Here is a 25,050-nt window from a genome sequence, read left to right on the forward strand (position 1 = left end):
ATCCATCTAACAGTTTGTTTTTTAAATGCAAAATATGTTAAAGCCCCAGTGTGTAAGATTTAGGTACACATATTGGCAGGAGAGGGACTGTAATATATCCATTTTCTTCAGTGAATAATCACCTGAAAATAAAAATCATTGTGTTTTTGTTTCCTTAGAATGAGACATTTATATCTACATAGGGAGCACGTCCTCATATATGGTGGTCTACAGTAGCCCAGAATGGACAAACCAAACACTGGCTCTAGAGAGGGACATTCACATTTTTGTTTTAACCAGTTTTAATCAGCTGGTCTGTTTGTTTGGTAGAGGAAGAGGCCTCTGTGGATAATTCAGCTCCTGGTAAAAACCTCCAGAACAATGAACACTGAAGGAATTCTAACCAGGAGAAGTTTCAGCTGGTTGCAATCTGCAATCCTCACTGCGTGACGCTGCTGAGTCACAGTGACTGTGCACCAACAGTGTGTCTTCATTGTGTGTTTGTAAGGTTTTTTTTATCAGCACTTTAAATTTAACACTGTTACTGTGAGTTTTAGAAATGGAATAAATAAAAGTGGGAAAAATAATTGAGCTCTCTCATTTTAACTCCTGTCCACCCCGACTGTGATCTTTTTACAACATCAAACTTAATGACACTGCTGATATTTTTGCTAAGTGCTTCCCTGCTGGAGTCCATCTGTCTGTCTGTCTGTCTGTCTGTCTGTGTGAGTTTAAAGCATCTTAATTTAGTTCAGTAATATCACTCAGATATAAGTGTTTTTATGGAGGCAGAGTTGATCCCTGACTGACGTGTTGTCCATGTTTTCACACATGAACATGGAACTGATCCCACATGAAACTGACTCACGTTTAAAACTGGAGGCATGACGTCCTCAGTTCTGCTTTTTCTCCTGCTGTCGCACTCTGAGGATGTTTTTGTTCTCTACAGGTTCCTAAAGATTTATACTGTTACTGACTTTATATGTGCGTTTGGTCACTTAGTAAGCCTGTAAGACTTTATTTTGTATTTTCTATTTTTGCTAACGTGCATCTGTCTGTGTGTGACTTCAGGACGTCTGTGAGGACATCTCAGACCATGTGGAGCAGATTCATGCCCTGCTGGAGACAGAGTTCTCCCTGAAACTACTGTCCTACTCCGTCAACATCATCGTTGACATCAGGTGAGTCCTGACAAGATGAGAAAAGTCATACTTTCAGTTTTTAATGGTGCTTCTGTGATACTTTAGTTTTTTTTTTCCTGTTGCATAGTTTCTTGTAGGTTTAGTGTTACCGCAGAAAATCCTCTTAAAGAAACACTAGACTGTTATGATGTTTATTCTTTATTTTGTAAATTAATGAAACATTCAAATTCTAACTTTTATCAGCAATTTCTAAAGTTATGCACCGTACATCTAAAAGATTCCCAGCTGCTTGTTATCACACCAGTAAGGAAATAACTGACTGTGAATGCATGCCAATTATGATTTTAATAAGTGCTCACTTATAAGTTAAAAAACAAGGATAACAAATAATAATCTTTATGCTATCAAAAAAGAGATGAAACATGCAGTGAATACGTAAAGCAACAACTTATAAAGTCAAACCTAGAGATCCATATCACTGCACACAGTCTCACATTCGTCAGGCTTGATATTTGATTTATTTATTAACATTTAATGACTGCACAGTAAAGCTGGTTGTGTCTGGTGTGGTTCAGGACGGTGCAGCTGCTGTGGCACCAGCTGAGAGTCTCAGTTCTGGTTCTGAAGGAGCGTCTGCTGCAGGGCCTGCAGGACTCCAACGGGAACTACACACGCCAGACTGACATCCTGCAGGCCTTCAGCCAGGACCAGCACCAGGTAACAACACACAACATTGTGTTGTTTACATCACAACAAGCCTCTCACAGCAAATCACTGTTTTGTTACGGTGAACTCCTCGGCACCATCACAGTGTTCTGAACTGAATCTTTATTATCAGAGGAACTGACAGTTCTATTTTTATTTCTCTATTTTCATGTTTCTGTTGCTGTCAGAAATACAGACATAAAGGTGGCAGCAACAAGTCTCCTTGTGATCTAAAAGGTGTTTTGACTCTGATGGAGACACAGTGGTTTGAACATTGGTCTGTTTGCGCTATTAAAGGCTGTAAATTGATCAGTCCTTTCTTCTCCCTTGGAAACCCTGAGAAGCACCTGATTTGGCCACATGCTGTTGGATGATGCATGTGGAGCCTTGTTAAGAGTCAAAAGGAGACTTGTTGCTGCCACCTTTATATCTGTGCTGGACTATGGCCATGCTATATGCGTACATGCCTCTTCACAATGCCTATGCATGCTGGATTTGCATTGCTCTGTGTATGCTCTGTCCACCTGTTTACTTAACCGTCGGCATATTCTTATTCATAAGGCAGTTCTTGGACTGCTTTTTGCAAAAGTACATCCCACAAAACAAATATGACTGATTCTTCCTAACTGTCACTTAAGTCTGTACCAAACTGGGCAAAATGATGTTTACATGCAGCTCCGTTGGTTTGGAATCAGTTACAAAATTACCTGAATTTTGGGAGCTGGTCTCATTAAACGCCTTTAAAGTAATTATAAATGACTTGGGAGCAGGCAAATCTACATGTATATGTTTTACATGTTGTTTGATACCTTATGATTCTGTCATTTGTTACTCATTTTCATTTTAAATTGTTAAATGTTTTTTGTCTTCTGCCTGTCTCAGCCAGACACTCTTGAAAGAAAAAGTTTTAACCTCAATGAATATTTAACTCCTGCTTAAACAAAAGTTAAATGAAGACAAATAAAAATCATCTTTCTTGGACCGCTTTGACTTAAACCATCAGCCACCAGATATTAACATGATTAATTCTTCCTCTCCAGACTCGCCTGGACGCTCTGACAGAGGTGGACGACTGCGGTCAGCTGACCATTCGCTGCAGCCAGGACTACTTCTCATTAGACTGTGGCATCACCGCCTTTGAGTTGAGTGATTACAGCCCCAGTGACGAGCCTGAGGCCCAGGAAACTGAGCAGGACAGCGAGGAACCCCCTCAGGAACTCGATCAAACCCAAGGCCCAGAAGGCGAAGGACCCTGCCTCTCGAATCACGAACTCCATAACAGTTTACCTGAACTCGCCACGCCCGCTGACTCAACAAACCACAACCATTCTCCGTCAATATTACCCAGTATCCCCAGCCACAGTGAAAGTGCGAAGCGCCCTCTGCAGGGTGTGAGCCACAGCACCGAGGTGTCGCCCACACAGCCATCACTTCCCAAGAGAGCCGCTCTGTTCTCGGACGGAGGAACCAGGGTGGAGGACAGGAGGGGAGGACTGAGGAAGGTCAGCCCGCTCCCTGGGCTCCAATTCCAGGCCGAGCTGAGTCGGAGCACCCCGTCTCTCATGGATCCTCCAGACCGCTCCAAGTTCTGGTTGGAACTGGACTCGGTTTATCCAGAAAATGTTTCACAGTCCTACGAGAGTCTGCAGGTTTGTTTTCTGTACTTGTCTTTATTTTTTCACATAGATGAGACCTTTAGATACAAAAACTGGGTGCAACAGAAACTTATTTGCCCACTTTGAAACCCTGGCATTTGTAATTAGTTTGTGTAAATAACACGATGATGTTGGGTGTAGATATTTGACTCCCCAGTGCTAAGGTCTGGTATCGATTGCATCTCAACCGGACTCCATTTTAACTTGGCAGGTCATGAACGGGCGCAACCTCCAGAGAAACAATGTGAGCTCCAGGCAGGGAGGACGCTCGCAGGGGAGCATCCAGAGACCGCTGACCGACCCGAGGAGCCCATCTGGGGTCAGATCCCCCACCAGTGCCCCCCCGCCTCTCCAAGCTCCGGTGTCTCAGAATGAAATATCAAAACAAATGGAGAGGACGCAGAAGGAGACACATGCACACAGTGAGGGGGACTCTGACTCCTCGTTGCCCTCCCCCATGAGGGAGCAGTTCCTCTCCTCAGACCTGGAGGCGTCCGGAGAGGAGTCAGACCCCCGACCACGGCCTGGCAAGACGGCGGTTTGGATCGTGAAGCGCCAGGGGCAGAAGGTGAGCGCTTTTTAGTTTTGTTGAGGAGAGAAGTTTAGAGAATTGAGGATGTGTTAAAAGTGTGTTTCTGTGAGGATTCGTGTGAGACAGACACAGGAAGTAGACGGACAGGGATCCACAAACTCATTCTGAATTCAGACAGCAGAAACATTTTAAAAACTTAGTCTGCATAACAATCTGCAAGTGACCACATCAGGGGCCTCATTTATGAAACTATGTGTATGAACTATTACAAATGTTTCCAAGTGCACAGAAGACAAAACGGCGTTTGCCAAAAATAAAATCTGAATTTTAAAACTGTGCATATTTGGCTGTTTGCAGATTTTTCTTTCTAAATCACAGTCAGCTTGAAAATGTTTGCACATTGTCGTGCCTCATATTCAGCCCACAAGAAACATTATCCATAAATTGTCAATGCAGATCTGTTATGAATATTGTTATACATATTGTCCTGTGTAGGATGGAGGCAGTGATGCAAACAGAAAACTGATTTCTGCAGCAGCTGTTCATGCAGACAGTTCAACAAAAAAAATCAGTCAAAACAACAGTCTGTCACCAGAAGAAAATGTTGGTGTTATTTGTTTCTGCAAACCACAAACACGATTATGTACCTTTTATACATATCATATAATTTCTAAACTGACGTAGTGTATGAGCTGACTTTGTCATCAGGAGGTGGGGGAGATGGTAAATGGCACATCACTTAGGTGAGACGCTGCCAAGCTGCAGTGTGCACTGTGTTTCCAGCAAACTTTTAGGCAGCAGACATGGATGTTTTTAGGGACCTGTTGCTGCCATGTTGGAGTCAAACTCAGGCTTTCCACTGTGACCTCACTGAGCCAAGAGGAGCTTCCAGTGCTGTTGCTGCGGCCTCGATAGCCAACCAGGACCTGAGCTGAAGGAACCAACGTCACTCGAGTTCCTGTAGTGTCAAGCTACTCATGATGTCAGTGATCAGCAGAGGCTTTTGGGTCTCGTGGTAAATGACAATTAGAGGCTCCACAGCAGTTTTTAACCCATTAAGGGGAAAAACATGTACTAACAATGGTACAACAACAGCTTTTAGTGTTTTAGGTGAATTTAGGGGAATTTTACAGGACCACTACGAGGTGAAACATGCAGTTTTACCTATTTGCTTCATAATAACGTATAAATGTAAGGTATCCATGGTTTGAAGAAACTTAGAATACCAACAGAGAATTGTAACCACCATGGTCAGGCAAGGAGGTGAATCATTTACTGCACACTGCCCGAGTGAGGACTCTTGGCTTGTTATTAAAAATAAACACTATGCTTAGCTTCAAAACTCAGCATGAAAGTGTTTTGCACAAAAATGATGTGAAAAAATGATGAAAATCCCAATTAGTGAAATATTCACAGTATCAGAAGATTTTGTTAGAAATCTAAAAGACCTTTAGTGACATAAAATAAGACTTTTAAATCGAGAACAATGTGTTTGAGGCACAATCAATCAAAATCCCAATTTCCAAATCACAGGAGCTGCAATGTTCTGAGAAAGATAAAATGCATCACAAACAAGTGAAGCATTGTGGTGCTGCAGAGTTGCCCTGGCCTACAAATCATATTCCAGACATGAGGAAAGATGCTTGTTTGCTGCAGACCCCATTTTTTCATTGAAAATAAAAACAAAAAAAATACCATCCCCTCTAAATTGGAGACTCATATTGTAATTGCTGTATCTGTCACAACAATTTTTTTGCATTTTTGCGCAGCCCTAATGGATCAAAGAATTAGTAATGAAGAGTAGAAATGTGACAGAGAAACTGATGCAAACTGGATAAATTAAGATGCTGGTTGTCAAAGAAGCAGCACAAGCATGTGTTTACTGCCCGATAAAAACAGCACTCATTTTGACTGTGTGTGCAGCCATTTTCAGTTTGAATCAGATGTTTCAACATGAAATGTTTTGATCGTCCCCTCTCCTCCGGCAGGACGCCCAGGTTTCATCAAAAGCCAGCCCAGACAGAGAACACTGGTATGGGTCAGAGGAGTTCCTGGCCCTACCTGCTCAGCTCCGTAAGACAGAGATGCTCGCGATGAAGCTGGAGAGTCTGGCTCAGTCCATCCCACTGGTTAGTCCACACTAAAGATTAACTTTGATGTGTTTCTTATCCTGAACATATATAAAGATAACCATGTGATGAATCTTAACCTGAGTTAATGCACATAAATGACAAAGAAAGACCACCTCCATTTTGTCCTGCAGAGGCCCAGTGGCTGTGACTCTACCCAGGATGCTTTGCAGGATGTGGATGACTGGGATTTGACAGAGCTCAACCCAGACTGGGACGTCGGGGAGAGCGCGGACAACATGAGCAGCGTAGGAGAGAGCGGGGACGACATGCCTTCTCTTCTGCCACCACTGGTATATTAGCATATTTCATCTTTGCATGTTTTTGACTCCATAAAGGCTGAAAAAAATTTCCTGATCCTGAATATCTTCTCAAGACGTTCTCTGCCTCGCCCTCTCAGCTTCCTTACAGACGAAACCTGGTCAGCCGCTTTAGCTCCACCTCCTCCAGTGACATTGCTCCCTCATTGGACGAAAGCATTGAGTCCGGTCCGTTAAGCGACCTGCAGTCTGAAGAGGACGAGGGACGGAGGTCTGCAGACCGTCGCCTGCAGCTGATAACGCCCCCGGTGGACATGCGTGGAGGTGCGTCCCTGGTGCACCAGCTGCTGGAGGACATTCAGAATCAAGACAATGATCCCGCCATCTGGAAGAAGATAGAGGTATGGAACAGTCTTCTTGTCTGTCTGACTCTGTCCCTGCTTTCATATGTCCGTCAGTGTTTTAGGTGTCTTTCTTTCTCCAAGGAAACTTTCATGTTTTACCTGAAGGTTTATTTCACTTCATCAAAATGTAATAGTTTTTTCTGACACTTGTAGAGGTCGTCTTTATTTCAAGTGAGTTATTCTGCCTCTTCTACAGACAACAAGAGCTCCAAACTGAATGCACTTCACTGTTGCCGTGTGGGGTGTTTTTGGTGTTACGCTAGGCTACATTTCCACCAGATCCAGCGAGGACAGTAGCAGACGCACTGGCTGCTTGAAGGGTTCACCGAGGTGACAAACCCTATCGTAGAAAGCACCTGGTGAGATAAACGCTCTGATAGTTGGACAGTCCCTGGTTCCCTGCTCGCCGTTTGAAACAGGAAACAACATGGCAGCCTGCTCATAAACTTTCTGCTATTCTGTCTAAACAATCCTCCAAAATATATATGCCTAGAAATAGAAACAGGCAATGGCACGACTAAACTTTTTCCATTTTACTCTTTAGTCTATCAGTGATAATTTCTTAGCGTTTTGCATTAAAATCAAATTGTAAATGTTCAAATATGAAATTAATGGGGATTCAACAAGCTCTGAAAAGTACATTTTGTTCCACCTGTTGCGCTATAGGCCCCCTTGCATAACCTAACTTTAACCAAATATCAGTGTCTAAAGATGTTAGTAGCCAGCTGGGTTGGTCCAAGTTTCGTGAGCCAGGTTTATTTTGCTGGACGCCCTCACTTGTGTAAGGTTGAATGTAGTCTGATTTATACAAATACAGACCTGGGAACGCACCGCAAACCCCCTCCAAACCCACCACAACATTCCCACCCTGCGCTCCATGACTGCTTCTCCTGCTCTCCAACTTTGTATCTGTTGTGGCTGCATTGGTTAAGTTCCTGCAGCAGAACCACAAGACAAATCTCTGCACTTTCACTTTCAAAGGACGACAAGTTGAACCGAAACCACCACAACGCTGGTGCTCCTCTCCCTCCACTGCAGCCGTCTTGATGGATTGGAGGGCTGGTATCGGATCGTCCCGTGGCCCCGTTAATTCATCACCTCCCTTCTAAAGGTCACGTTTGATTGGCAGGCGGATTATTGATGAGGCTGCCCGGTGAACTAATCAGTCATATCTGTCATATTGAATATGGCGAAATGTCAATAGCTCTGGGGATTCATTCTCCTCATGGCTGCTCGTTTAATTAGCGCTATAAAGAAGCTCTGCCGCTTTCTCTAATTTTTTTTATTGTTTTATTTTATTCAGGTTTATTTCACTCTCCCTCTCCTTTATTGCCTTAATATTCTAATTCTGAATGTTCTTTACTCCCCCGGCAACATTTTACTTTGCTGCTGTAACATCCCAGTTTCCCCTCGGGGATCAATGAAGTTCAACATATCTGTCTCATCTGGTGTGCGGCGGGTCAGGAGCCCAGAGACTGAATCAGACCACTCTAATAAGACTATCAGTGAGGATGGTGAGGATACGCCGCGATCAGTCAGTGAAACTGGGAGGGGACGTCCTTGGAACTGGGATCAGTGACCCGGAAGGTAGCGAGTTTGATCCCCTCATCAAACTGTGTCCTCCATATTCCCAAATTCAAATCAGACCGGCCTCATTAGGATTCATAATTAACGATGATTTGACTGATGAAATGTCAAAGCTGTCCCCGGCTCTTCCTCTCTGTCTCTCTACCTTTTGTGCTGTGGAAATATTTCGATCCCTTTTTAAAGCGGTCGGACAAACAGAAGTCCGTGTGGGGAATCTCAGCTGACTCGTTCACATTCTTTATCTGCCTGATCCAACTCCTCATTAAAGTTACGTCATGATGAGAGTGGAGATATTTTCACACCCAAGGTTTTTTTTTTATGGCTCCACCTTTCCAATAAGGAAGAGATAAAACGTTTTAGGTGCTCTGATGTATGATAGCAGAGACTGCTTAGATGAATCCATTATTTATTAAAATATCAAAGCACCTTATCGTGACATTGACCAGCCAATCAGAAACAAGTATTCTTGAGGCTTTGACGTGAATAAAGACGCATTGTGTACTTGTAGTATAGTGTTAGTTTAATTAGAGCCTTTTCAGTTAAATCCACCTGTAAAATTATTGCCCAGTATAATGCTTAGAATGACATTGGCAGTGTTGGGAGGGTTTACTTTTGAAACGTGTTCCACTCCAGATTACTGCACACATGCCCTAAAATGTCATTTATAACGTCCCATTACGTCAAAGGTCAAGGTCACTGTGACCTTGCATTTGTCTGAAGGAAATTTCTTTAAATTTGACACAAATGTCCACTTTGACTGAAGAATAAACTGATTTGTGGTCAAAGTTCAAGGTCAGTGTGACCTCACAAAATTATGTTTTGGCCATAACTCAAGAGTTTGTATGCTAATTATGCCAAAATTTATATGAATCTATAAAGCCCCGTCTCTACCAAACCCTTTCAGTCCAGCACCTCTGGAACCAGCAGTGACCCTTCAGACATGGTACCTAGACCCTCGGTCTGTTCAGACAGTCCTCTTAAATGTGGGCGGGGTTGTTGTCACTCACTGCTCCGTCCAGCACTCGCTGTATTTCCTCATCAGCGGTGACACAGATGGAAGTCTGCACCTGGTTTATCGTCCACAGAACGAGGCTGCACGCCCACATTTTCACAACAAAATAGAACAGGCTGCAGTGAGAGTCTCTCTCCATGGGATATTTCAAAATAGCAGCTTTGTGCATTTAGTCCTTCTCAGGCAAGCTCAGGGGTTTAGTGTTGCTGTAGCCCACAGGAAGTGAGGATTAGAATATATGACCTTCACATAATCCGCTCCAAATGAATCTATATTTTTAAAGTCATTACTAAAAGTGTGTGTCATATAAAAACTAAAGTGATGGTCAAAGTTGTCACAGTGAAATTTAAGGTGTGCTGATGGATTCACGTCATCAACTCATGCATTGAGTAACATTACAAGTTAACGTTCCACCTTAAAAGTTGCCGGCAGTCGGCCCAGTGAATGAAGTTATTTTTTTCTCAGACTCCAGCTGCTGTGAGAGGCAGCAGAACATCCTTTCATTTTATAGTTACAGTTTACTAATAAAACTCTCCACAGTATCAACAGTGGTTGCTTAAAACCAGCCACAACCAGCCGTCCTCTACTGACCAATCAGACTGCAGTGTTCACAGCTCCACCTTTTAGTACCAGATCTGTGTGCTAGGTACCCCAACAGAGGGGGGACCAAACATGGGGACGCTAAGGAACGCTTCTGTTGGGACCATCCACAACTTTTCACTGTGGGAACAGAAAAAAACGTACTGAACTGAACTGTACCAGACTGCTTGGTGGAAACGGGGCTTAATAGGATAAAATTATGACGTTTATTGTGACTTCACTTCACTTTTTAAACAGAAAACACATGTTTTATATTGTGATATTTGCTGGCAATATATATCATAATAGAACAGTAGTCATTTTCAGACAATAGTCTTTTATCCTGATGTGTAAAATCAGACGTCAGTGTGAGGCATGCCCAGCAGCAGAAGCAGCTCTGGGTACAGACTACAAGCTTAAGAATCAGTTTCCCTTGTAAAAAGCAGCTTCTCTGATTAGTCTGATGCTGGTAGAAATTTTTCCCTCGCCCTTGTGGCGTGCCCTGAACGTCTCAGACACAATAAGTATCTATAATCCCCGGCACGTTCAGGGCCCTGTGCAGCTTCCCCTGAATCATTCAGACCCCCTCTGGCGCTCAGTGTTTCAGCTCTGTGCTCATGTGAGCCTCAGTACAATGCCATAAATGTAAAGTATTGAGTTTGGAGTTGATGTATATGAACGCATGCATCTTACAGATTCGGAGCATCGTAGCTGGCAAGACTCTTTAATTGCTATCGTGTGAAATATTTATTCCCAACAGGATTACAGAAATAAACACTCATTCCAAAAAACACCTCCCCAAATCCTGAAATATAAAAGAAAACCTACCATGAATTATGCTCTGCTGGCTCACACATGGCACCTCGTGTTAACACACATACACACACACACACACACACGCTCCTCGTTCCTCTCTGCTCCTGGGTAATTAGCTGATTAGCTGCTTAATTAGCAGCATGTAATCATGGCGATGGATGAGCTGCCTAATTGAGGAAGTGAAGAGAGGAGAAGAAGAGTCTCAGTGTGGAGGATGACATTCTGCCTCTCCGCAGAGAGTCTCTACTGAATACAACAGAGTAGAATAAACCAGAACGGAAAAAATCATCTGTCCAGGGAAGAGAGGCTGTGGAAAGATCACGATGAATCAAATCTGTCCAGGAAGTGTCGTCTCCTCGGGGGAGAAGGATTCGGTTGTGTTTGTTGTCGGGGCTCAGTGGATTTGGTTATGGTGGAGAAAAACAGAGTAGAATATAATAGAATCTCATTTTAGCTGTGTTGTCAGTAAAATAAATCAGGATGGGTAAAGACATTTTATTTTCACCTGCACAACGACTGGGTCCATTTACAAACCAGTGTTTTGTGCTGGAAGAAAGAGCAGAGATGAAGCCTGATGTGGACTGGATTTAGCCGTTACACTGAACTGGTAGTGAAGTGAAAACCTTGTCATTGTCTATTTTGAGTTCATAAATCATATGCACAGTCACAGTATTATAGTATCAGTTGATTCTAGATTTAATTCTTCTTTACACAAAAAGGAAATAAGTGGAAAATCTGGTAAAGGTGCTGCTTAGCTCCAGTTACAAGTGTCAGGCTGCTGTCAGCCCTCGAGTGGTCTCCTCTGGTCTGAATCAGGGACTCATGTTGTTCCAAAGTTGTATAATTGCCTAGAGTTGGTTGGTGTTCTCACGGCAGCATTTACAAGAGGACCAGATCAAATGCCTTGTGTGAGAAAGCTGCTCTTGATTGGTCAGAATTTCCATGTGGGAAAAATCCAGGAAGTAAAGCAAACGTTGAAGAAGAGTACACTTGCAAGATAAATGTGACACTTTCTAATGTCACAATGGAGGGACAACTACGCAGGTTGATTTTAGCGCTGCTCATCGTGGACTATATTGCTGTCATTGTTCATTTTAGTCAAAGCATACAGTTTGAAAACGAGGCAAACGCGGCTCCAACTAGAAAACAATGTTTTGATGCATTGGATGTGCTGAATGTGCATATTAAGGCAGTACAGGAGGAGGTGCACATTAATAATCCTCCAGGACTGTAACATGCTCATGTTTAACCCAAACACTGTGTCATGTGACTGCAGTTGCTTCACATCCAGGTCGGAACACCTTCTCACCACAAACCAACCGCACCAGAGTTCCTTTGGAACCAGACGGAGACCACATCTTCAAGAAGGTCTCAGTCCTGTTGCTTTGGTGCCCTCCTTTCAAACTCAACCCTTCCTGTATGTTTAAAATTAAAGGCCCATTATAACTTCAGCTGAGAGAATCCCTCCATTTTCTAAAAAGGCTTTTATTGTGAAACATTTGCAGGAACTTGTTGTGGCGGATTCAGTGACTTGTATGTTTGCGTATGGTGCTGCACGATTTTGACTCCACTATCACGTAATGTGACATCGAAATGTTGTGTAGTGTGAACCAGGCATTAACTGCTTCTTTCACAACTGCTGTGCTGCACAGATGATTGTTTAACACCCCCCCCCCCCCCCCCCAACACTTTCATTGTCTAATTCACAAGTTAAACTGCGCTGTGTGAAACAAACCTAAAACATTATCAGAAACATTTACTATTTCCTGTTTTTTCCTCTCTGTTTCCTAGTTGTGAATTCTGCCTTTGCTGCTGGACTTGAATATTTTATCCCGTACTTCTTCCTCCCCATCTTGACCTTGACCTCCTCCTCATCCCCTCACATAATCTGTGTCCACATCACGTAACTCCGCGGCTTGTTTCATGAAAGTTTATGAGACAGACGCAGGAAATAAACATATAGGCAGAACCCGACTCTCCTAATTGAGCTGTGTGGGATGTGGCTCCTGAAGTGCACTGAAATGTCCTGAAAACACAAGTGAGGAAAAAAGCAGACAGACGGAGAGACAAACAGTCCATCAGTTAGATAAGTGTCCTACACGTCATGTGATCACATTGTATGTGCTGTCTGGGCCAGCGTCGGCGTCCTCAGTGTGAGGTGTCTGTGTGTTTGGCGGCTCTGCGGCACGCCGGCCTATCTGCGAGCAGTGGGAGACAGACAGACAACAGACTCAGATCAACACTCGTCTGATTGGCCCGGTGGGGGGGCAGGGACGCCCACCGACAGCAGAGAGAATAGGAAAATAAGAGAAAGATGGAGGAGGAGGAGGAGGAGGAGGAGGTGTTTCTATAGATAAACAGGTTAAGGAGAAGGTAAAGCTGACAGGCAGCAAGTTGAGATGCAGAAAGTACATTTGTTTTCAGACAGTGGAGTCCAAAAGTCTGAGTCTGAGGAAACACTGCCCCAGTAAATACTTTATGATTTCACTGCTGATAGCTGGTGGCAATTTAAAAACTTAAACATATAAAATACAGATTTAACAGAATTTTAAAAAGCAGAAAGATATTTTCTCTCACAGTTTTGAATCTTTTCAGCGTTTTTAGTTGAAGCAAAGCTGCAAAATTGTCCACTGTTACAAGAAGACACTGGAACCTGCTGCGTTTATTTTGAGAATGAGTCAAATAGGTTTTTAAATTGTAAGATTTTACAATATAAGTCTCGTACAGCGACATTCTGTCACAGAGATGCAGTGAGTAATACAGTCGAGCAGACAGGTCAGTGTGTGTGTAATGTGCATATATGAATATGTTAAACGTAAACATCGTGGGGCTTAGGAGCCGGCTTTATCCCCACGGCAACAGACAGCTGGTGGTGGAGGGGTCTCCCAGCGATGATCTCAGGGACGCAGTCAGGTGTGACGAACGGCCTTGTCTCTCTTTCTCTTCTTCTTTCTCTCCATCTTTCGTCTTCACATCTCTGTCCTTCCCGCTCTTCTTACTTTATTTCCTTCCTTTTTTTTTATTGGAAGCAAGTTTAAGTTTTCAGGTGGTAGTTTGTTTATTAGGATTCCTATCAGATATCACGCTGACGTCAGCTTGAATAATGAATAAAAACTGGGAATAAAAAGAAAATGAAAGCACAAAAAATATAAGTGTAGTTGCAGGAAGCTGCAGTCCTGTCTCAGCTGCACTGGCTCCGTGTTTTTTATTAAAAATAATTTCTACTGAATTTCTAATCAAACTCTCCTCCCCTCAAGTTCCTTCGTTTCAGCCCAGCAGTGCAGCGTTTGGTGTGACACCTTCACGTAGTCAAACCAATAACTTCACCTGCTGCGGAAATTAACTGTCTCACCTCAGTCCTCTGACGTGTTTGTTGAACTCTGCTCAGAAAATTTATAATTTTGCCTTCACCAGCTGCTTCAGTCATCAAAAAACTGTTAGCATTTCCCATTAAAACCAACTGATTCTGTTAGCCTCAAGCTATTCGTTACCTCACAGCTAACAGCTAGCGTGAAAACAAGATGTTTCACAGGACACGTCTTTGATTGTCTCTTACTGGGCAACCAAGTTGGGAATTTGGCAGACTTTAAGTTCACGTGAAGATAAAGATGTTTTCAGTCTCATCAGCACAAATAAATAACAATAAACAGAGTGTTTTTTAAAAAAGCAGCACAAAATCTGATTTAGTCTGTCATCATGACAAACAGCTACATATTTTAAGATCTTTTATAAAAGTAACAGTACCACAGTGCAGAATTACACTGCCCAAAGTCCTGCATTCAACCATGTAATTAAGTAAAAGTACAGAAATATTAGCATTAAAATATACTTTAAGGAGAAGTGTGTAAGGTTTAGGGGGATTTAGTGGTGTCTAGCAATGAATTGCAGATTTCAACCAGCTTAAACTTCTTCTCATTAGAATTCCTTCCTTCCTTTAAAATTCTTATTTTAAAGAAGCCTTTACTTGGAAATTAAGGAAAATCTTAACTTAAGGTTATTTGTGCAACTGTTCAACCAACTTTAAGGGATTTCTTAAGTATAAGACCAAGATATAGAGAAAACCTTAAATACTGATGTGAACATTTTAAGAAAACCTGAAGGAAAAGACTTAAGGGTGTTGTGTTTTTTATTTCAAGGAAGCCTTAACTCAGACTTTAAGGGAATTCTCAAACTAGTAAAAACACTGAATAAAGCAGTTTCACTCCTAACCACAGTGGTCGACGTGAAAACGTGAATGTCCTCATTTAAAGCCAGTGTTTGGTTTGTCTGTTCTGGGCTGCTGTAGAAACATAGCCCTGTGTAGATATAAACGTCTCATTCTGAGGTAACAAAAACACAGTTCTTATTTTCAGCTGATTATACACTAAAGAAAACACACTCATTATAATTTATTTCCTTTATTCACCAATATGACCCTGAATCCTACACACTAGAGCTTTAAGTAAAACTATAAAAGTATTAGCATCAAATTATACTTTAAGTACCAAAAGTACAAGTCATTGTATATATTTAGTATATATATTTTTATTGGATTATAATTATTGATGCATTAATGTGTTCATCGCTTTAGTGTTGCAGCTGGTAAAGGTGGACCTAATTTTAGTTACTGTATACACGCCTGGGTAGATCCATCAATAATAATCTTTAATAATATATAAGAATTTATTTATTGATTAAGATATTGTTTTAATCATCTGATTCTGTGAAGTAACATTAGTTATTAAATAAATGTAGTTCAATAAAAAGCACAATATTTGCCTCCAAAATGTAGTGAAAGTAGAATTCAATTTAAAATTAAATTGAAAAACATCCGTCGGTCAATAATGTGAAATCAGTTATTCAGACTGTTGATATGTACTTACATATTGCTTATATATTGATTTGTGTTTTTTTCTACTGATGCTTCCTGTTTGCACTCCGTCCCTCTGCTGCTCTAATGTGGGAAATGTCCCTGCTGTGGGACGAATAAAGAATTAACTTATCATCGCTTGTCATGTCATGTCATGTCATGTCATGTCATGTCTTGTGTTATCTTGTCTTGTCATGTCTTGTCTTGTGTTGTCTTGTCATGTCATGTCATGTCATGTCATGTCATGTCATGTCATGTCTTGTGTTGTCTTGTCATGTCTTGTGTTGTCTTGTCATGTCATGTCATGTCATGTCTTGTCTTGTCTTGTGTTACCTTATCTTGTCGTCTTGTCATGTCTTGTCTTGTGTTGTCTTGTCTTGTGTTGTCTTGTGTTATCTTGTCTTGTCATGTCTTGTGTTATCTTGTCTTGTCATGTCTTGTCTTGTGTTGTCTTGTCATGTCATGTCATGTCATGTCATGTCTTGTGTTGTCTTGTCATGTCTTGTGTTGTCTTGTCATGTCATGTCATGTCATGTCTTGTCTCGTGTTATCTTGTCTTGTCGTCTTGTTATGTCATGTCATGTCATGTCATGTCATGTCATGTCATGTCATGTCTGTGTACGAATCTCACAATTGTACCTCAGTACAGTATTTAAGTAACTGTACTTAGTTGTTTTCTGCTACTGACTGAATGAATTTTTGAGGCTGATATCAATAACTGCAAAAATCTTAGAGTGACATATCAGCCGATAACATATATAAACAGTCGTCATATTGACCCTTTGTATTCGCCTGGCTGTTTCACCAGTGAGGCTCTACACTGAAGTATTTCAAGGTACCACCCCCCCTCCTCCCCATGATATGAAATAATGAAGTTGTAATATTATAAAATTATGAGCACACGTTGCTGCTCGCGCTCCAGCAGCAGTTCTGTCTTTATATTGTGTTTGTCTCGTACTCTCGGCGCACGAGAATCCGACCTCTCGCCTGTAACATATTAATCATGGAGGCAGAACATCGTCTGTCGGGAGTTTGAGTCCGAACCGATCAGCATCGTCCTTCAGAAAGCCCCGTCAGCTGAACGGTAATTATCCGGCGGTGAAGAGGCGAACCACAGGAGGAAGAGATGAAGCAGATATCAGAGCGGTTATCCAGGCGGCAGAGGATCAGATCAGGCGTTTCAGCTCCCAGCAGGCCTTTCTGCCCCTCAGGAGCCTCACTGGTTTAGAGACATCAAAGCAGCCATAAGCAGCCCCAGTGCATGCTGGTCGATATCCAAACCAACGCCGCTGATCACGCCCACATCCTCTTCCTCCTCCTCTCTCCTCTTTCTCTCTCTAATTCACAGTGTTTCTCCTCTTCTCATGTTTAACCTCCTCATCTCACGTCCTCAGACTCCTCGCCGCTTTTCTCATTTTATCTCAGTCTGTTCCTCTCCTCCTTCACTCCTTCATCCTTAGTGCTCTTTCCTTTCCTTTCCTTTCCTTTCCTTTCCTGTCCTGTCCTGTCCTGTCATTTCCTTTCCTTTCCTTTCCTTTCCTTTCCTTTCCTTTCCTTTCCTTTCCTCTAGTCATCTTTCCTTTCCTCTGGTCCCATCTCCTCTCATCTTTCCTTCCCTTACCTGAATCTCCTTCCCTTGGCTCTCTTCACCTCTCCTCCTCTCCTCCTCCTCCTCTCGTCTCATCAATACTTTTGATTTCCATCTCTCTTCCATAACGAGCGGCGGAGAGATGGACGGAATCATATCGATGTTTTTTTTTCTTCATTTTTTTAAGGGTCATGGTTATAATTAACATACTGCCGCTCAATCGGTCAAGGTTTCTATCACACACACACACACACCCACACACACTTTATAACTGTACACAAACACACAGACACCACTGAAGCATATAAGGTGTGCACAAACACACGTTTCATCATTACAGGCGAGCAGACACACCTATCCCCATATGAAGACACACACACACACACACACACGTAAGATTCGATACAGCGATTTGTCGGCGAGGTGAAAGGATGGATGCACACATGTGGCAAGTAATTTCCATCAGATTTACCTTCTTCGCTGCAGCCTCCTTCACTCTGCCATTAGTTTTCTAGATAGCTCTCAGTGAAAGATATGAAACAAGGCTGGATGTATAAAATATTAGGATTGTCTTCTTGATGATCTGCAGTCACAGTTACACTTGTTATTCACACCAGATGTTTCAGGTCTGACTGGAAACAATGAATTTCGGCGCTCACGTTGCTGTATGTCTTCAGTTTTATGTAAATTATCTCCCTGTGTCTCTTTGTGTTGCTCGTGCGCTCTTTGGAGCTGGATGGTATCCAGACTACATAAACTTCAGGTTGCAGCTCTGCGCTGACCTTTGTGTGGTTTGTTTTCTCTGTGGAGGCGTCTCCGCCTGCAGAGCGCCGACTGAACCCACAGACTGGTGGAATATACAACAGACAGATACTTTTTATTATGTAGCCGTGGACTGAGGCATCAGGTTTTCAATTGTCTGTCCGTCTCATTCTCTTGAATGCGATGTGTCAGGAATGCTCCTGGGAATGTCTTCAGATTTGGCGCAAACATCCACTTGGATATAGTGATGATGAACCAATTAGATTTTGGTGGTCAAAGGTCAAGGTCAGTGTGACCTCATCCAAGTCATTCTTGTGAACAGGATATCTCCAGAACTCCCTGAAGGATTTTCTTCAAATTTGGCACAAACAGCCACTTGGACTCAACAATAAAATGATTAGATTTTGGTGGTCAAAGGTCATAGGTAATGGTTACCGTGACCCTGTCTGTCTCATTCTTGCGAAAGGGATATCTCAAGAACGCCTTAAGGGGATATCTTCTAATTTTGCACAAACATCTACTTGGACTAAACAATGGCCCCATTAGACCTCATCCAAGTCATTCTTTTGAACAGGATATCTCAAATACTCCTTGGGGCAATTTCTTTAAATTTGGCACAAACGTCCAGTTGGATTCAACAATAAAAAAATTAGATTTAGGTGGTCAAAAGTCAAGGTCACTGTGACCTCATCCAAATCATTCTTGTGAGAAGAATATCTCAAGAATGCTTTAAGGAACTTTTTTTTGGCACAAACATCAACTCTGACCCAATGACGGACCCATTAGATTTTTGTGGTCAAAGGCAGGGTTAGAAATAAACTTTTTTGCCTGTCAGCCACTGTGGCTGGTGGATTCCGAAATTTACCAGCCACTCAATAGATTACCGTTGTGTTTTTTGGCTGGTTAGTGAAGAAAATCCGGCAGCCACTTGCATGTTATACTAGCATTTGGCTAGGAGCTGGTGCTGATTTCCAACCCTGGTCAAAGGTTATGGTCGCTGTGCCTTGTGACCATCTCGTTTCGTGACTCTCAAGAACACTTTGAGGGAATTTCTTTAAATTTTGCACAAACGTCTAATTAAACTCAAGAATGAACTGATTAGAATGAGTCAACGGTCAAGGTCACTGTGACCTCACAAAACATGTTTTTGTCCATAACTCAAGAATTTATGCACTAATTAAAATTAATTTCACACTAATGTCTAACAGGGTAAAATAATGAAGGTCAAAAGGTCAAAGGTCAGCTTGACTGTGACATCATCATGTTTTAACGTCATCTCAGGAACAGAAGGGGAGACATTTGGTCAGATACTGAATTGGTGACTCTAATCTTGAAACTGTGCTGATTGTATAGATCTTCTGTGTGTGAAGCATCCATGTTTTCACTGACATGGATGGAGACTGTCAGAGACACTGGACTGGTGGGCGGAGTCATACAACCACAGGGTGGACTGGTGGGCGGAGTCATACAACCACAGGGTGGTGATTCTAGTTTATTTTAATTCAAAGGTTTGTAAACGGCTCATACAAGATGCAGAATAGATTTTTAGTATTAAACAAATACAAATCAACAAGCACATATTTTAGCTTAGTCTTCTGACTTTGTCGGACATGTATAGTTTGATTTAATATGATACAATGATTTTTGGAGTGACAACAAATGTTTCTTCTTTTTTATTTGTTCAATACATTAAATTTGCAAACTCATTTCTCCTCATTTTGAAATGAAATTGGAGCTACGCCTTATTGTCAGCTCTCTAATATTTACATTCAGTATGAGACTTGACTGTCGTCCCATTTGTTTAACAATATATTAGGTAATATTTCCACATTTAAATGTCTCATAACGTTTGGACCAGTGTTACATGTTTTTTGAGTTGTGCATTTACTAGACACAGATACATACAAGGTACAAGATACCTTTGCGTTGTCTGCCAGAAGCTGTCATAACTTTACCGTTCTTCCAGTTTAAAGCCAAATTTTTACAATACACTTTTAGATCTTGGTTGTTTTTAACTTTATGTTTTAACCACATGAAAGATTCTGAAGTTACCTGAGACACAAGCTGAGCAAACATTAGCGGCAGCTTGTCTCCAGTCCTTGCTGTGCTGAACAGCACTGAAGAAACACAAATTTTTGACATGAAACTGCTTTACTCAGTGCTTTTACCAGTTTAAATCACCTGGTGTATTTGTTTTGGAAAATACCTTTACAGATAATTCAGCTCCTGGTAAAAAACCTCTCTGACCAATTAACACTGAAGGAATTGCTTCATTTTTTGTTACTGGTTTGATTTAGAGACTGCCAGCAGTAGAAAACTACATATCGTACGTTTTAATCCGAAAACAAACCGTACCTGTGTCTGGCAGTGGGAATCATAACTTGGACGGGTCTTCAAAGTGTGTGACTTTGACACCAGAGACTTGTTGACTTTGGTTTCTCTCAGCCACGACCACAGACTGCCCCTAAAGTCAACCCAGTAGTTTTTCAGGCGGCTGATCGGGAAACGATCAAATAACTCATGTTTGTGACGGTGATTTTTACAGCAGGATTCATGTCTTTATGGTTATGGACGATGCTCGTTTGTCACTGCCTTTCACGACCATAAAAATATTAATCACAGCTTTAATTTCAATGAGCGGTGGATATTTTAGGCAAAGTAAATGAAACTATTTGTCCGTTAAAGTTTTGCAGATATGTTCACTAAAATTGTTTCCTTTAAGAGAATTTTCATATTTTATTCTTGTAGTTTTTATGACATAGAGGCACAGAGAGATGAGTAATCTAATGAGTCTGCTAATATGGTTACTTGCATTCAAAAAACAAATACTGTAAACAGATTGATATCAACCCTCCAAAAGATCCACCTTTCAGTAACACTAGAGCTTTTTTACGTCCATGTTGCACCTTATAATAAATCTTGAAACTCCATCATGAGGACAGGACTCCAATGTGAACTGCTGCTAAAACAATAATGTCTTGTTTTTACATTTTTGGCGTTCACATTTAAAGCAGTGATCAGCAGGTTTAGCTTCGCAGGACAGAAGGAAACGCTGGTTGTCTCTTTTGTTAGTTTCTTAGGTGAATAATTTAACAGAGTGCACAGAAACAAAACCTGCTGCTCATATTAAAGGTCTTAAATCTTTCTCTCCTCTTTTGTTTTATCTTAAAATCACTTCTTCTCCTTTGTCTGATCATCTCTCTCAAGTGTTAACACCTCCTTTTAAGAATGACAGTTTAAACTCCTCTTTCTTTCCCTCCTCTTCACCTCCATCTCTCCTTCATGACTGAAGCTCTAAACTCCTCCTTTAAGCCGTCTCCTCTGCTCCTCGTCAGGAGTGAAGTGGATTTAACGGCAGAAATCAATACTGGAATCGGATACTTTTTCACTGCTGATCTTTTACTGCTCTTTCAACATTTTACATCAAGAAGAAAAGACAGAAATCAGGATGTTTAGCTCACGTGTTGCTCTTTTACAGTTAAATATGATTTAAAATTTGTCTCTGTGCGTCTTTGAGTCAGTAAGTCTCAGCTCTGAGCTCCATCTCTTCATCCGTCCCCCTTTCAGCCAGCAGATGGCAGTAGCTGTCCACCAAGCAACGAGCGCTCTTCTTCTCTCCCTCCGTTGTTTTTCCTCTCTCCTTCTTCTTCTCTGTCCGTCTGTCTGCGTGCTCTTACGAAGGGCAACCTTCCAGTGATGGAGACATACACGGTCAACTCTCCAGTGTCATTTATACCACTCTATCTGCCTCTGTATCTCTTTCTTTCTCATTCTGGCTTCACCTCTTCATCCCAGTGTCTCTCTTTATCCGCCTGTCTGTTTCTTTCTTTCTCTCAGTCCTCTTTTCTTCTTATATTTTCCATCTTGTGTCCTTTTATCCTTTTATTCTACAGTGTTTTCTCTCTTGTCTCATCCTCTTGTTTTTCTTTTTTTGTTGTTCTTTTTCTGTCTCTTGGCACCTTTTCTTTCCTCCTCTTTTCCTTTTGTATTTATATTTCTCTGTTTCTTTCTGGGATTTGTCTCTAAACATTTTCCCTCCGTGTCTCTTGTATTTTTTTCTTTCACTCTCGTCTTTCATCATCCATTTTTCAGTCTCTTCTCTTTTTTATTCTGCCCCTCCACTCTCTGTTTCTCTTCCTCCATCTTTCCCTCTCCTCCATTATTTCCCTCCCTGCGATCTCTGGCTCCGTCTTTCTTTCTCCTCTTCCCTCTGTATTTATCCTAATGTGTGTTTACCTGTTACGTCCTGCGGGTCTCGTTTTTGTTCTCTTTCCGTCCTTGAATTAATTCATCTGGAATCAGCTCTGAAACACTGTCCAGCCGCTCCTCTCCTCTGTTTTTATTCTTCTCTCATCCTCTCCTCCTTCCAATCTGTTGCTCTGTTTCTCTTCCTGTTGAATGCCGTTACCTGTTGGATTCCTTTCTCACCTTGTTCTTCTTTCGACTCTCCGACTGTATGCTTTTCTTTTTTACGCTTTCCATCATTCTCTCCGTCCTCGGCAGTGTTTCCTGTGTGTGTTGTGTTGTTTTGATGTGACTCCAGCAGGCTCTGGACAGCGGTGTTTATTCATGCTGCTATTATATATTTTTTAAATGATCTAAATCCTGCCTCTGTTCGTGTCCCTGTGCCTCTCTGGTCCCCAGTGTTTCGTGCAGCAGTTGGACGGGTTCATCTCGTGGCTGCAGGAGGCGCTGGACAGCACCGAAAACTGGACGCAGCCCAGACAGGATCTGGACAGCCTGAGGGTGTACCTGGACACACACCTGGTGAGAACACACACACACACACACACACACACACACACACACACACACACTAATGTTGTTTTATACTTAGGAGGACCCTCATTTACATAACACAGTCCCTGAACGCCTCACAGAAACCTTTACCTGATTCTTACACCAAACTTAAAACCAAGTCTCAACCCTCAAGCAGCCCACTGGACAAAATGTCCTCACTCTGTAAACATCTGGAAAAACAAAGACACCAAGACAACAGCGCGCACACACACACACGCACACACACACACACACACACACACACACACACACACACACACACATACAGACATTCAAAGCTCATATACATTCAGGTATAAATGTACACTAGTGCTACAATCACGTTAATTACACACACACAGATGTATGAGCACATATTTGCATACATGCATGTGGATATGCCCACACACAAACACACACAAACACACACACCTCACCTGCCACTCTCACCTGTTTGAACATGGACTCTATTTAAAGAGGTACTTCACTGATAGAAAGATGGCCTTTTAGTAAAACTCGGACGTCTCTGCAGCAGAAAGATGCAAATACTTTTGAAATTGGACCAAACTGAACCAAATAAAACAGAGACAAAGGACTATTTTTTGCTAAAGAGAGAGAAAACCTACAACTACCAGAATGCACTGCGCCGCACCAGACCAATTAATGCTCCCGCTGGTGGCTGGCATAAGGCCATGACATCTCTCCACTTTGTGCATGTATAGGTCCTGTTTGTGCATGTGTGTGTATTTCCGACCTGTGTGTTAATGACAACGGAGTGAAAAAATTGAATTTCCACTCAGGGGGATTAATAAAGTATATAAATTAAAATTAATACGAACACGTCCAGATCAGTGGCAGCCGATGATCTTATATTACAGCTAAACAGTAAGCTAAAACATATTCCCGAAAAAATTTGAGGTGAGAAATAATCAACTCAGTGACAGAATATCAGTTCATATTTAATCAGTGCTGCTTAGTTTTAGCATTTGATCTGTTTTCAATGTGCAGGAAACAGTATGGGGCCCACTTCCTGTGTACAAATGTATTTATTTGTTTTTTAATTTAACCCATATTTGACCAGGTAAGTCTTGTTGAGATCAACAGTCTCTTTTACAAGGGAGACCTGGCAAAGACAGCAGCACACAGAAAGTTACAGCCAAAAAACGACACAATAAAAAACATGAAATATTCACAGTAACATGTAGAAATATTAGAACACCTACACACAATGACAAGAACCAACTGACTCGTTCATCCTTGTGCTTATGAGAGCTTTACAATCAGGCGGAGAGAACTGTTCATGTAGCTTCAGCTCTTTTTTCAGGTTATTCTGACTGAGAGGAGCCGAGCACATAAAAGCTTTCTTACTGTGAACTAGGAACAGACAACAAAACTAACTAACAACAAAGATTCTCACTATTACAGCTAAACACAACACAAAAATATGTTTGTACAACATTTTAGGTAAGAACCAGGCAGCGCAGTCATACAGTCTTGATTTATATATGTGATCAGCACTGCCTTGTTTTGCTGTTTGATCTGAGTTTGGTCCGAGTTTGAGAGAGAGAAAGGGGCGGGACTGTCCCTTGCTCTGCTTCTTTTCTCTGTGTGTCTACGGTGGCAGCATGAGTGGCGGCATGTAAAAATACACAAGTACGGTCTGTAATTTGAGCAACAGGACAGTCATGGATGTATGAAGAGACCAGGATACAGCATTGGAGATGGGACCCCGTTCTATAAACCCCCGTTTAATGGTGTCGCTGTAACAGTTTAACTTTCCGTTAACTACTAACAGCTGACTGTTGACCAGATGCTTCTAGTTCAAAATAAAAGCACCAGTGGTTCTGCTTTGATTTATTTCATTATAACAATACTTTATTTGAATTCAGTTAACTTTATTATGACACTACTTCTATGAAAAGAGTACTTAATTTATCTTTATTATACCAAACTTCGTCGATTTATTACAACAGTACTTTAATTCACTTTATTGTAACTGTAGTTTATTAATTAATTTTGTATTTTACTGATCTGTGGTAGTTTAGAGGAGATTTCAAAATATCTAGGTATATATTGTGTATCACAATATATTTTTTTATTTTTTATCGCCCAGCCATATTTCCTGCTGTTAGTAGGTGTTTGTGTGTTTTTTATTTAATAAGGAAGGAGCTTCACCTTTATTGTCCAAATATGAGGACACAGCAGCTCTCAGTGCACACAGAGCCAAGAACAAGTATACAGGAATACATATAGTGACGATACAAAAGATAAA

General features: G+C 41.6%; 1 protein-coding gene across 4 annotated transcripts in view; it reads left to right on the forward strand.

Annotated features, from left to right (window-relative positions):
- Nucleotides 1-25,050, forward strand: part of akap6 (A kinase (PRKA) anchor protein 6) — a 276,529-nt gene that overhangs the window by 64,840 nt on the left and 186,639 nt on the right. For all 4 annotated transcript variants that reach the window (XM_049596070.1, XM_049596069.1, XM_049596072.1 and 1 more), the window contains 8 exons: nt 1,051-1,160; nt 1,697-1,838; nt 2,867-3,475; nt 3,693-4,049; nt 6,002-6,142; nt 6,277-6,435; nt 6,543-6,803; nt 22,644-22,766. In XM_049596070.1, coding sequence (XP_049452027.1) covers nt 1,051-1,160; nt 1,697-1,838; nt 2,867-3,475; nt 3,693-4,049; nt 6,002-6,142; nt 6,277-6,435; nt 6,543-6,803; nt 22,644-22,766 — 1,902 coding nt within the window. The remainder of the gene's footprint in view (nt 1-1,050; nt 1,161-1,696; nt 1,839-2,866; nt 3,476-3,692; nt 4,050-6,001; nt 6,143-6,276; nt 6,436-6,542; nt 6,804-22,643; nt 22,767-25,050) is intronic.

The sequence above is a fragment of the Epinephelus fuscoguttatus genome, linkage group LG14, assembly GCF_011397635.1.
Source record: "Epinephelus fuscoguttatus linkage group LG14, E.fuscoguttatus.final_Chr_v1".
Classification (NCBI taxonomy): Eukaryota; Metazoa; Chordata; class Actinopteri; order Perciformes; family Serranidae; genus Epinephelus; species Epinephelus fuscoguttatus.